At 39.5% G+C, this 14661-nt stretch overlaps 1 protein-coding gene across 1 annotated transcript; it reads left to right on the top strand.

Annotated features, from left to right (window-relative positions):
• The first annotated feature begins 245 nt into the window (after positions 1-245).
• LOC110870578 lies at positions 246-614 on the top strand. The gene has a single exon (XM_022119763.1). It carries the CDS (start codon positions 246-248, stop codon positions 612-614), a length of 369 nt encoding a protein of 122 aa, XP_021975455.1.
• Positions 615-14661: the final 14047 nt, after the last annotated feature.

Genomic DNA, 14661 nt, shown 5'->3' with positions numbered 1-14661 from the left:
AAGATATGCTTCGTGCATGTGTTTTGGATTTGGGCGGCAACTGGGATACACATTTACCTTTGGTTGAGTTTTCCTACAACAACAACTACCATACAAGTATACCAACTGTACCGTTTGAAGCTCTCTATGGTCGAAAGTACCGCTCTCTGCTATGTTGGGCGGAAGCAGGCAATGAACAACTAAGTGGTTTGGAATTAGTCCAAGAGACTACGGATAAAATTTTTTAGATTAGAGACCGTATCAAAATGGCTCGCGATCGACAAAAGAGCTACGCAGACAAGAGACGGAAGCCATTATCTTTCGAGGTTAGGGACAAAGTCTTGTTGAAAGTCTCGCTTTGGAAGGGCGTAGCAAGGATCGGTAAGCGTGGAAAGCTTAACCCTCGATACGTAGGTCTATATGAAATCTTGGAAAAGATTGGCACCGATGCCTACAAGCTGAAGTTACCAGAAGAACTTAGTAGTGTGCACGACATGTTTCATGTGTCGAATCTCAAGAAGAGTCCAACGCAAGAAACAGTTTTCATCCCGGAGGAGGAGGTTCACATTGATAACAAACTCCAATTCACTAAAGCACCTGTTGAGGTCATGGACCGGAAGGTCCAGAAAACATGAAGGAGTCGTAACATATTAGCAAAAATTCGTCGGAACTCTCGACACAGACCCGAATATACTTGGGAACGTGAAAATCAAATCAAAACCAAAATACCCCCACCTGTTCGAGAATGCTTCTGCAAAGGATGACTCAACTTGAATTTCGGTATGAAATTCTCAATAACAGGGGGAGAATGTGACAACTTCCACTTTCCGGAAACATTCATATACTTAAAGTACTCACTTTTAGCTACATTTTTATGCATTTTGAACACCCGAACTACGTATTTTGTAACATACACTTAGAATACTCATGGAATACTTACTTAGGATGCACATGATTCATTTTTTTAATACATTTGAAACAGTTTAAACAATGCATCGAAACTACTAGAAAAACACCTAGTAAACTAGTATTCTGATGAAAACGCAGGATCCGCAGAAACCATCTAAGCGACATCTTTAAGACTCAGACGAAAGTCCAACATCTAATATATATTAAACTGTAACTAGGAATGCAAGGGTTTGATTTAAAACCTTTCCGACGTCCGACAACACTAAAAATTGCCCGAAAAGCACTAAAAGCGACGATTTCAACACTTTTCCGCAGAAATCAGCTTTTTAATATTTTTACAACATGTGAAAATGATGTTTAACATAGAATTCATATGAAGATACCTTCTGGTATCATCCGAACCAATAACTACATCAATTCACACAAGTTACACAAGCTTAGCGTTCAAATAACGACTAACGGATACAAAGCAAAACGATTATCCGAACAATATCGGATATTTTTTTAGTGACCATCTAATATTATTTAGATCATATTAGACTAATAATGGTCACTTAAGACCTTCTTAACACTTAAACACATATACATACAAGTATTCCTAACAAAACATCTCAAAAACTAACACATGTTTACCTAAGAAAACAAGTTGCAACTTACCCATGTGGGACCCACTTTTTCTTTACCAGTGTTCCCATAAATATCTTAGATATTACTAAGGTGTTGCAACTTGCACAAGTTGGAGAACTTGGTGGAAGACTTATAACATTAGTTACAATAATCACTATAGCATTCCATCTCACTTTTCACCTTATTTTTCACATACTTAAGAAACTCTCTCAACCTTCATATCCTAGCCAAGAACACCCACCAAAATCATTCATCTTTTTAACACTTTTTGATGATCAACATGGAGCTTGAAGATACATAAGATAATCTAAGGATACTACAAGAAGAAGCAAGTCATTCCATAAATTCCAAAGCTTTCAAAACCCCAAGATCAACACTTTTTCTTTTCTTTAATCATCATATAGATCATCCCTAGCCACAAGTACTAGTAGTAAGCTTCTAAAATCCTTTCTTTTCATACTTATTTATGTATTATTTGTTTAAAGAACATGAAATAAAATAAATAATCATACAAAATAATATGAAAATACAAAGAAGCAAAATAATAATCATGATATAAAAGTATCTTTATGTTATGATTTAAGGATGATTACTTGTATATTTGGTATAGTTTTGATGATTAGCATATGAATAACTTGTTAGATGATGTTTAAAAACATAATCTAACAAGTATACAAGTTAATGTTTAAGGGTTTTGTTAAACATAAACGTTTAGATGGATGATCATAATCTTGGATTTTGTTAAAGTATAAGAGGTTTTTCACTAAAAATAATACTTTTACAAAGTTATAAAAAGAAACATACAAGATGGGTTTTTAGAAAAAGTTTGTTAAAACTATAAGTAATGTGACACCTGTATCACCGCGACCATCAAACAAATACCAAGCCGATGAAATATTGTATTTCATACTTGGGATCTTGTATAAATATGTGCACATATCAATTCTTTTTCAATTTCAAACTTTATATCGCTTTCTAGAGAATTATACGTAAACTGGTGCGTAAACGTACTCAGTTTAAATGCGACAAATACTCCGGAACATCATCATATACTTAACATACCTTAAATAACCTTTACATAACTTAGAAATAAGTTTTGAAGGCCTTGGTATGGCAAAAATAAGTTAATTCGCTTACAGGGACTAAACTTGGCAAACTGCGAAAGTATGCCAATTTGAACTGTAACAAACATTCCGGAACATGTCCATAAGTTAAACACACCATAAATATCCTTTACATAGCTTAGAAATAGGCTTCGAGGAGTTTGGTATGCTAAAACAAACTTTTGGATCATTCAGGGGCTAAAAGTGTCAAAAAGTGCACAAGTTTGCACTTTCGCGCATAACTTACGTTCTGAATACATCCGGACATCCAAAAATTTATGTAAGCACTAAAATAATTTATTTTAGTGTTTGGCATAAGAAAAAATCCATTCGTCATTTGGATCGTTTTTCGCGCTTATGCGCATTCCGTCGTAATTAACCGAACATCGCGATCGTACGACCAAACGAACCAACATCCGGCATATTTTTGAGCATGTTTCATGTCCACAATGATTAGACATCATTTTAGGGCCTTAATGTTGGCTTTACGGGCCTTAGAAGTGTCGGAAATGGCTTAGATATGCAACAGGGACCAAAACTGCCATTTCTGAAAGTTTGTGCAGATCAGACATGCCCAGGCGGCCCGCCTGAGTTTTGTCCATATGCTGACGCGGGCCGCGTGGCCCCTGCAGATGCAGAAACTTGTTTTTTTGGCTGAAGTTGGCCTTTCAAACACTCCAAAGGGCAATGCCCTTTCACAATCTCAGGAGTTAAGGGTCATTATGAGCCACCACAACATCTTGACAAGTGTACGCATAAGATCGTGGCACGATATTCAAGAAACGATCCTAACGGTCTTGCTTTTCCTATAAATACCCCCTCCCTTTTGGTTAAAAACCCACAAAATCTGATCTAAAGCTCTAAGTTGAGGCCTTTGATTCATAGCTGAGCTGCTGGATCGAGATTAGCTTTCGGGGACCCTTCGTAAGTGTTCTTTCGTTCTTTTATTCGCTTTTCGAGTCCGAAAGTCAAAGTTTTGTTTGACTTTCTGCGTTGACCAGCCTATGGTCAACCCGAAGTTCGTTGGAACTTCATAACGTGAGCATGATCACGATGGTTATAGTCCGTAGTGACTATACCTACTGATTACCACGTTATCAAGGCTTAGTGACGAGTCGTAGTTTCGGCCAAGATGCGCATTCTTGCGTATTTTGTAACCAAACTACTCGTGAGCATCAAAGCCGTTTGTTTTGATGCCAAACCTGTTTTCTAAACTTAGTTAAGCATGTTCTAACATGCTTAGCTCGTCACTTTTGGTATAGTGCTTATATAGGGTCGTAAGGTAAGCGATCTAAACCATCGCTTATACTTTCGAACCCGACCCATTTGGTCGATCATTAGGATCCAACCAAACACATTAGGTGACCATAGCTGTAACCTTCCGAGGTTATACCTTGAGGTCACGATGTTAGGCGTTCCAAACGCATTCTACGCGTTAAGGTAGCATAAGCTACCTAAACGGGTCGTAATGGGCCGTAAGCACTTAGGTTAGGTTTCATTTTAGTATGTAGGCTTTGTTAAACCATATTACACGAGTCTTTATACTCGTTTGGTTTACGAACCCGCATACTATCTGATCCTTCCGATTTTGGTCCGGTATATTAATATAGCTACCTATTAGGTGTCGTTTAATATCCGTGATCTCTGGCTTTATTTGGGTGTTATACAAGAACTTCAAAGCAATCTCAGGTGAGTACATTGAACCCCTCTTTTACTGTTTTCCAAACTGTTTTGGGGTGAAACACATGTGCCTACTTGTTACTTTCTTGCTTTCCTGTTTTCACATCATATACTTGCTATGTTCATTAGTACATTTATAGTACATGATTTCAATACATTATATGCTATGTATGCCCGTTGTGTGCATACTTAGTACATCACTTTACAATACATCTCATGCTACGTATGCCCGTTGTGTGCATACTTAGTACATCACTTTACAATACATATCATGCTACGTACGCCCATTGTGTGCATACTTAGTACATCACTTTACAATACATCTCATGCTACGTACGCCCATTGTGTGCATACTTAGTACATTGTTTTACATTGCATTTCTGTTGCATATGCTCATCCAGCATATGAACACATTATACTACATTTCGAACCGTTGTAACCATTTGACTATGTGAACCGTCTTAACCCTTTGATTTTATGAACCGTTTGTAACCATTGAACCGTGTGAAGCAGTTGTATCTGTTGATATGATTTACATTTGACAATAGACATTTGACCACACATGAACATTTCTACCATTGTTAAACATTTCATCTTGATGCTTTGGTTTGAGCAAGTGATCTAAGTAACGAAGCGTGTGTAATATGATACAAGCATGGTGGATACGCCGCTGGTACTTCCTATATATAAGTGTCTGTATGGTATTACATATCGTAGCATTATTTAAATCATTTCAATTTGAGACATATAACATTTTATATAAATAACACACTTTTCACAAGACATTGGTTTACAAACAACTTATCTTATAAACTCATTTTACATGGTTATTAGTTTAACCATACACTATTCTCCTATTTATACATATCATCTGATCTTACTGTTTTTCAAATGATTTACAAGACAAAGCAAATTACAAGGTTCATGTGTAACATTTGTGCCTGTAATCATCATGAACAGTTCAATTATCAATAAAATAATGTTATTTGATCCCAATGTTTGTTTGGTTGTGTTTTTCATTTTTCATGTTTTGACTTTGTTCAAATTCAAACTCTACATCGCTTTCTAGAGAATTTTACGCAAACTGGAGCATAAACGTACTTAGTTTAATGCGACAAATACTCCGGAACATCAACATATACTCAACATACCTTAAATAACCTTTACATAACTTAGAAATAAGTTTTGAAGGCTTTGGTATGGCAAAAACAAGTTAATTCGCTTACAGGGACTAAACTTGACAAACTGCGAAAGTATGCCAATTTGAACTGTAACGAACATTCCGGAACATGTCCATAAGTTAAACATACCATAAATATCCTTTACATAGCTTAGAAATAGGCTTTGAGGGGTTTGGTATGCTAAAATAAAGTTTTGGATCATTCAGGGACTAAAAGTGTCAAAAAGTGCATAAGTTTGCACTTTCGCGCATAACTTACGTTCTGAATACATCCGGACATCCAAAAATTTATATAAGCATCCTTATATTATGCCTTAGTGTTTGGCATGAGAAAAATCCATTCGTCGCATCATTTGGATCGTCTTTCACGCTTATTTGCATTCCGTCGTAATTAAGCGAACATCGCGATCGTACGGCCAAACGAACCGACATCCGACATATTTTTGGGTATGTTTCATGTCCACAATGTTTAGGCATCATTTTAGGGCCTTAAAGATGGCTTTATAGGTCTTAAAAGGGCTGGAAATAGCTTAAAAACGCAACAGGGACCAAATATGTAAATTCTGCAAGTGGTGCAGATCAGACGGGACCAGGCGGCCAGCGTAAGATCGGCACACACTTTCACGCGGGCCGCGTGAGGGTGTCTGACAGAATATATTTTGCATTTAATGCAACTTGGCGTTTCGTTCGATCAAGAGACGATGCCCTTTCACCCAATCAAGAGCCAAGGGGCAATTTCTGACCTACCACAAGAATTTGACAAGTGTACTCTCGAGATCGCGGCACGATATTCGATAAACGATCCTAACGGTTCCACTTTTCCTATAAATACCCCCCCTTTAGTGTAAAAATCACCAAAATCTGATCAAAATGCTCTAAGTTGATGCCTTTGCTTCATACCTGAGCTATTTGATCTAGATTAGCACTCGGGGACCCTCCGTAAGTCTTCTTTCGCTCTTATATTCGCTTTTCGAGTCCGAAAGTCAACGTTTTGTCGACTTTCTGCATTGACCCGCTTATGGACGATGCGAAGTTCATGGAACTTCATAACGTGAGCGTGATCACGATGGTTATGGTCCGTAGTGACCATACCTACTGATTACCCCGTTATCTAGGCTCAGTGACGAGTCGTAGTTTCGGCCAAAATGCGCATTCTTGCGTATTTTGTAACCAAACTACTCGTGAGCATCAAAGCCGTTTGTTTTGATGACAAACCTGTTTTCTAAACTTAGTTAAGCATGTTCTAACATGCTTAGCTCGTCACTTCTAGTGTAGTGCTTATATAGGGTCGTAAGGTAAGCGATCTAAACCATCGCTTATACTTTCGAACCCGACCCATTTGGTCGATCATTAGGATCCGACCAAACACATTAGGTGACCATAGCTATAACCTTCCGAGGTTATACCTTGTGGTCACGATGTTAGGCGTTCCGAACGCGTTCTACGCGAACGACGCGTTAGGGTAGCATAAGCTACCTAAACGGGTCGTGATGGACCGTAAGCACTTAGGTTAAGTTTCATTTTGGTATGTAGGCTTTGTTAAACCATATTACACGAGTCACCATACTCGTCTGGTTTACGAACCCGCGTACTGTCCGATCCTTCCGATTTGGTCCGGTATATTAACATAGCTACCTATTAGGGGCCGTTGATATTCCGTGACCTCTCGCATTACCTGGTTATTACACAAGAACAACAAAGCAACCTCAGGTGAGTACATAGAACCCCATCTTTTACTGTTTTCTAAACTGTTTTGGGGTGAAACACATGTGCCTATCTGTTACTTTCATGCTTTCCATGTTTTCACATCGTATATCTGCTATGCTCATTAGTACATTATAGTACATGATTTCATTACATTTTATGCTATGTATGCCCATTGTGTGCGTACTTAGTACATTGATTTACATAACATTTCTGTTGCATATGTTTACTCAGCATATGGACACATTGATTTACATAAACATTTCTGTTGCATATGTTTACTCAGCATATGGACACATTGATTTACATAAACATTTCTGTTGCATATGTTTACTCAGCATATGGACACATTGATTTACATGAACATTTCTGCTTCGTATGTTTACTCAGCATACTTAGTACAATTGTTTACATCACATGCCTTCATTTTGTTATGACATTTGGTTTGTTTAACATGGGACAATACATTCATTAACACTAGCTACGCCGTTCGTTAGTAGGTAGTGGTACCATAGGAATTGACAACTCCCATTCCTGAAGTCCTGGGTTTGATAGGACTGGAAGGAATGACCGAATTCGATATACATAACTTAGATAAACCTTTAATTTGTTTAAGGGTTTATCGCCGCAGTCTCAAGGCTTGGATGTATGCATAGTTTACAATACCGCATAAATGTTATTTTCAATTGAGCATGCATTTTCCACAGAACATAACGTTGATTTAAACCACGTTTTACTTCAACGACTTGTTTTGTGCATATGGTTTAAGTTGATACATTTCGCTTACCATACATGATACATTTTGGGATTACACATTTCATGATTTACATTGAACATAAACACGTTGACATTAACATACACATTTGTTGGTTTACATTGAACATAAACATTTGACATGGTTTACACAATAACACTTGACATTTGGTTTATACATGAACAATTTACATGGTGGATTGGTTTGGGTAAATGGTTCGGGTAACGTGGAGTATATAATATGATGCAAACATGGTGGATACGCCGCTGGTACTTCCCATATATAAATGTTTGTATAATATTACATATCTTAGCGTTATCTAAATCATTTCAGTTTAGACATATAACATTTTATACAAATAACATACTTTTCATGAAACATTGTCTTACAAAACAACTTATTATATTCAACTCATTTTACTTGGTTACTCGTTTAACCTTGCACTTATCTATTCATATCATCTGATGATTTCGTTTTTTTTCAAATGATTTACAAAGCAAGACAAAGCACAAGGTTCATGATTGACTGTTATTAAACATTCTTTAAACTCAAATCATGAACCCCATTTTCACAAAACCTATGTATCTCACAGGCATTTTTATGCTGACGTACCTACTTTCACATGTGTTTTCAGGAGCTATTCCATAGGACGATGATCATGATTCTAGGGCGGACCTGTGCCTTAGAGCCTAAAAATGAAGTTAGAACTAGCATAATTATGTTTTGATTTCCATACTCTCTTTCTAAGACAATGTAACACCCTTGTTTATAAATAAAATACAACTTGTATGCCATGGTTATGAAACAATTTAATTCTGTCCTCAACACTCCTCGGCATTTCCGCCGCGGTTGCATGTTACACGCGGCCGGGGTGTGACAGAAGAGTTGGTATCAGAGCCAATGGTTATAGGGAATTAGGTTATTAGTAATGCTTTGACCTAGACTATAACTTTAGGACCCTAACACAAGTTATCTTGTGTTTAGAGTTTAAAACATGCACATCACCTATCTTTAGGTGATAACCACAACGGGAACTTCGGTTTCGAATCCGCTTTGAAAATTAATCATCTGTTCTAGGATGATTGATTACTAGGTTTTGAACCCTCTATTGTAAGGTTTTGAACCCTCTGTTATAAGGTTTTGAACCCCTTTGGATTTTCAAAAATCCTGTCAAAGTTTTGGGTTAATAGTGTGAACATGCGAACTAGAAGGGTGAATGCCTGTACCCTGAGTTTTCTGTCTAAGGCTAGAGTGTTCGTACAAATCCACATAATCGGACCAATCACTCTTACCTGGGAACTCTTGGGGTGAGTGTTCACTTATAGGCGAGCATGTCTTCGCGATACACTAATTCTGACCCATTTACTTTGACTAGACATTTCATGTCGCTTGTTTGCTTTGCGATGCATAACCGCCATCTTTGCTTGTGTTGATTTTGCTTCATCTCATTCTCTTCATCCAATCATCTCACTCGTTTGATTTCATTTTTTTCTCTTCTAGAATGCCTCCTCGACGCGACAACCAGATAGCCACTGCCGAGCTGGCGGAGATTATTGCGCAGCAGATGGCTGCTCAATTCCCAAATCTCTTCGCTCAATGGAACCAAGCCAACAACAACAACAATGGTATATGCAAATACAAAGATTTTAACTCGGCTAAGCCACTCAAGTTTAGTGGTTCTGAGGGAGCAACTGGGCTTCTTCAGTGGTTCGAGAGCATCGAGAACACTTTCCATCATGTTCAGTGTCCTGACAATCGCAAGGTCGAGTTTTCTTCAAGTGTGTTTCAGAAGAGGGCTCTTACGTGGTGGAACGGGGTAATGAGAGACCGTGGTGCGGAAGTTGCTCTAGCACAGACGTGGGCTGAACTGAGAGCTCTTATGATGAGGGAGTTTTGTCCCCGTCATGATCAACGAGCGTTAGAGAAAGAGTTTGATGATTTGAAACAGGATAGTGGTGAGCACAGGGCTTATACTGACAGGTTTGAGGAGTTAAGTCTGCTTTGCCCGACTATGGTTGCCCCACTCGACAAGGCTATCGAAAGGTACATCGACGGCCTGCCTGACTCAGTACAAGACATCCTTACTGGTAGCAACCCTACCACACTCCGTCAGGCAATCGAGTTATCGGCGACATTGACTGAGTCACAGATCCGAAAGAATAAACTACACAGGAAGGGTGACAAGGGCAAGAAGCAGTCGGCTGACAAGGAGGATAGTAAGAAAGGTCAGAACAAGAAGGGAAAGGACTCTGGTTCTTCAAGGGGGTCAAGGAAGCGTAAGGCTTCCCAAAATTTTGCTGTGACTGCCCAAGCTAACCAGGCAGCTCCCAACCAGCCTCCAGCAAAGAAACCCTACTCAGGAAGTGCACCTTTGTGCAATCAATGCAACAGTCACCATCAGCCGCAATATCAGTGTCGTTTCTGTACTAACTGTGGGAAATCAGGTCATCTTGCCAATGTTTGTCGGTTTGCTCAGAACCGCGCAGTACAGAACCCTGCTCCACAGGTTGCTCAACAACAGGGTCAGGTTGCACGACCAAACTACCCATCAGGTGCTTGTTATAACTGGGGGGATCTGACCCACTACAGAAATCGGTGTCCAAGACTAGTCAACCAGAACCAGAATGCAAACCAGAATCCAGAACCGGCTCGAGGTCGAGTCTTCAACATGAATGCACAAGAAGCACAAGCAGACAACGAGGTGCTGAACGGTACGTTCTTTATTAATAATCAGCCAGCATCTGTTCTTTTTTATTCGGGTGCCGACAAGAGCTTTGTGTCATTGTCTTTTGAGACAATGCTTCGCGTGTCTAGAACGAAACTAGGTAAACCTTTGACAGTAGAGGTTGCTAGTGGTGAACCCATTGTTCTTAATTCTGTTCTACGCAACTGCCAGTTGAACCTTAACGACCATATTTTTCCTATTGACCTCACGCCAATGCAACTTGGAAGCTTCGACGTTATTGTGGGAATGGATTGGTTATCCAAGCATCGCGCAGAGATAGTTTGTTCTGAGAAGATTGTCCGTGTACCGCTATCGACAGGTGAGATCCTACAGGTCCATGGTGAGAAGCCTGCCGGTGGTCTCAAACTCATGTCCTGTTTTAAAGCACGGAAGTATCTGCGAAAGCACTATGTAGCCTTTTTAGCACATATTACAACAGATAAGGGCAAAGGTAAGTCTATTTCAGATATTCCTGTCGTTCGGGATTATTCCGAAGTATTCCCTGAAGACTTACCTGGTCTACCTCCAGCACGCCAAGTCGAGTTCTGTATTGACCTCGTACCTGGTGCAAATCCCGTTGCCAGAGCTCCATATCGTCTTGCACCGTCCGAGATGCAAGAGTTTTCTAAACAGCTGCAGGAACTCTCCGACAAAGGTTTTATCCGTCCTAGCTTTTCACCTTGGGGTGCTCCCGTTCTCTTTGTAAAGAAGAAGGATGGATCTTTTAGGATGTGTATCGATTATCGTGAGCTTAACAAGCTTACCATCAAAAATCGATATCCCCTACCTCGCATTGATGATCTCTTTGATCAATTACAAGGCGCATCTTATTTTTCAAAGATTGATCTACGATCTGGATATCATCAGCTTCGTGTACATGAAGAAGACATTCCCAAGACAGCGTTCCGTACTCGTTATGGACATTACGAGTTCACAGTCATGCCATTCGGTTTGACTAATGCTCCTGCTGTTTTCATGGACTTAATGAATAGGGTCTGCAAGCCTTATTTAGATAAGTTCATCATCGTTTTCATTGACGACATTTTGATATATTCTAAGACGCGAGCTGATCATGAGCAACATCTCCGTCTTACTTTGGAACTCCTAAAGAAAGAACAACTTTTCGCCAAATTCTCCAAGTGTGAATTCTGGCTTAAAGAGGTTCAATTCTTAGGACATATTGTCAACGAACAAGGTATTCATGTAGATCCCTCCAAGATCAGCGCGATTAAGGATTGGGATACACCTACTACCCCTACTGAAGTTCGTTCTTTTCTTGGTCTAGCGGGTTATTACCGCCGCTTCATTGAAAACTTCTCAAAGATTGCAGTTCCTCTAACTGCTCTAACTCAGAAAAACAAGCCATTTGATTGGGGAGTCAAACAAGAGGAAGCGTTTCAGACTTTGAAACAAAAGCTTTGCGACGCACCTGTCCTAACATTGCCTGAGGGCAATGATGATTTCGTCGTTTATTGCGACGCATCTAAATTAGGCCTTGGCTGCGTCCTAATGCAAAGAAACAAAGTCATAGCATACGCATCAAGGCAGTTAAAGATACATGAGAGGAACTACACCACTCATGATCTTGAGTTAGGTGCAGTTGTCTTCGCTCTCAAAATTTGGAGACACTACTTGTACGGTACAAAATGTGTGGTTTTCACGCACCACAAAAGTCTTCAACATATCTTCAATCAAAAAGAGCTCAACATGAGACAACGACGTTGGGTTGAACTTCTAAACGACTACGATTGCGAGATTCGCTACCATCCTGGTAAGGCGAATGTCGTAGCCGATGCATTGAGTCGCAAGGAACGTACTAACCTTCATTGTGTTCGTGTCCAATCGGTTATTCAAGCCCAATCCGATATCCAAGCTCGTATTTCTCAGGCTCAACAATCTTGTGTTTCACAAGGTTTGATGGATAAGGAATTTCCTTATCACATAACACCTGCTCTTGAATTAAAAGACAATGGATCGTACTATTTCATGGACCGTTTGTGGGTCCCAAGCCAAGATGATCTTCGTACCTTGCTTATGGATGAAGCCCATAAGTCTCGTTATTCCATTCATCCTGGCTCAGATAAGATGTATAAGGATCTTCGTATTCAGTATTGGTGGCCTGGTATGAAGAAAGACATTGCCTTATACGTATCAAAATGCCTTACTTGTCTTAAGGTTAAGGCTGAACATCAGCGTCCTTCTGGTTTATTAGAGCAACCAGAGATCCCAGTTTGGAAATGGGAAAACATTACTATGGATCTCATTACTAAACTCCCGCGCACAAAGAAAGGTCACGATGCCATCTGGGTAATCGTTGATCGTCTTACTAAATCAGCGCATTTCTTGCCAATCCGTGAGGATTATTCGGCTGACAAACTTGCTCAAATCTACGTGGATGAAATTGTAGCTAGACATGGTGTTCCTTTGAGCATCATTTCTGACAGAGATGCTCGTTTCACTTCTCATTTTTGGAGAACCATGCAATCTGCTATGGGGTCTCAACTCAATTTGAGCACAGCTTATCATCCGCAAACGGATGGTTAATCTGAAAGAACAATCCAGACACTGGAGGATATGCTTAGAGCTTGTGTGATCGACTTTGGTGGTAGTTGGGATTCACATCTTCCGTTGATTGAATTCTCCGACAACAACAGTTATCACTCCAGCATCAACATGGCTCCTTTCGAGGCTCTCTATGGTCGAAAATGTCGTTCACCAGTCTGCTGGAATGAGATTGGCGAGGCTCAACTTACTGGACCTGCCCTCATTTTAGAGACAACAGAAAAGGTAAAGAAAGTTCGTGATAACCTTCAGACAGCTAGAAGCCGTCAAAAGAGTTACGCGGACCTAAAACGCAAGCCCTTGGATTTTCAAGTAGGTGATCGTGTATTACTCAAGGTCTCACCTTGGAAAGGTGTGATCAGATTTGGAAAGAAAGGAAAACTTGCACCTAGATACGTTGGACCATTTAAGATCGTCGAAAGAATCGGCAAGGTAGCCTACAGACTTGAGTTACCTCCTGAACTTGGAAATGTTCATCCAACTTTTCACGTGTCCAATCTCAAGAGGTGTTTAGCTGATGAAAACCTCCACATACCGCTTGACGAAATTCGTGTTGATAAAACACTGAAGTTTGTTGAGAAACCGGTAGAAATCATGGAACGTGAAGTCAAGTGGCTTAAACGCAAGCGCATTCCTTTGGTCAAGGTTCGTTGGGAATCTAAACGTGGACCCGAGTTTACTTGGGAACGCGAAGATCAAATGAAGGCAAAATATCCGCATCTCTTTCCACGAGTCTCCTCTAAATAAATTTCGGGACGAAATTTTCACAAGTAGGGGAGACTGTAACATTTGTGCCTGTAATCATCATGAACAGTTCAATTATCAATAAAATAATGTTATTTGATCCCAATGTTTGTTTGGTTGTGTTTTTCATTTTTCATGTTTTGACTTTTGTTCAAATTCAAACTCTACATCGCTTTCTAGAGAATTTTACGCAAACTGGTGCATAAACGTACTTAGTTTAATGCGACAAATACTCCGGAACATCAACATATACTCAACATACCTTAAATAACCTTTACATAACTTAGAAATAAGTTTTGAAGGCTTTGGTATGGCAAAAACAAGTTAATTCGCTTACAGGGACTAAACTTGACAAACTGCGAAAGTATGCCAATTTGAACTGTAACGAACATTCCGGAACATGTCCATAAGTTAAACATACCATAAATATCCTTTACATAGCTTAGAAATAGGCTTTGAGGGGTTTGGTATGCTAAAATAAACTTTTGGATCATTCAGGGACTAAAAGTGTCAAAAAGTGCATAAGTTTGCACTTTCGCGCATAACTTACGTTCTGAATACATCCGGACATCCAAAAATTTATATAAGCATCCTTATATTATGCCTTAGTGTTTGGCATGAGAAAAATCCATTCATCGCGTCATTTGGATCGTCTTTCACGCTTATGCGCATTCCGTCGTAATTAAGCGAACAT

The sequence above is a fragment of the Helianthus annuus genome, chromosome 8 (genome assembly GCF_002127325.2).
Source record: "Helianthus annuus cultivar XRQ/B chromosome 8, HanXRQr2.0-SUNRISE, whole genome shotgun sequence".
NCBI lineage: Eukaryota > Viridiplantae > Streptophyta > Magnoliopsida > Asterales > Asteraceae > Helianthus > Helianthus annuus.
Note: the sequence above shows the minus strand (reverse complement) of the source record. Positions and strands in the feature narration are given on the sequence as shown.

Excerpts from the sequence above, each read along its gene's own strand:
- LOC110870578 (XM_022119763.1), top strand. The coding sequence starts at position 246 with ATGGCTCGCGATCGACAAAAGAGCTACGCAGACAAGAGACGGAAGCCA.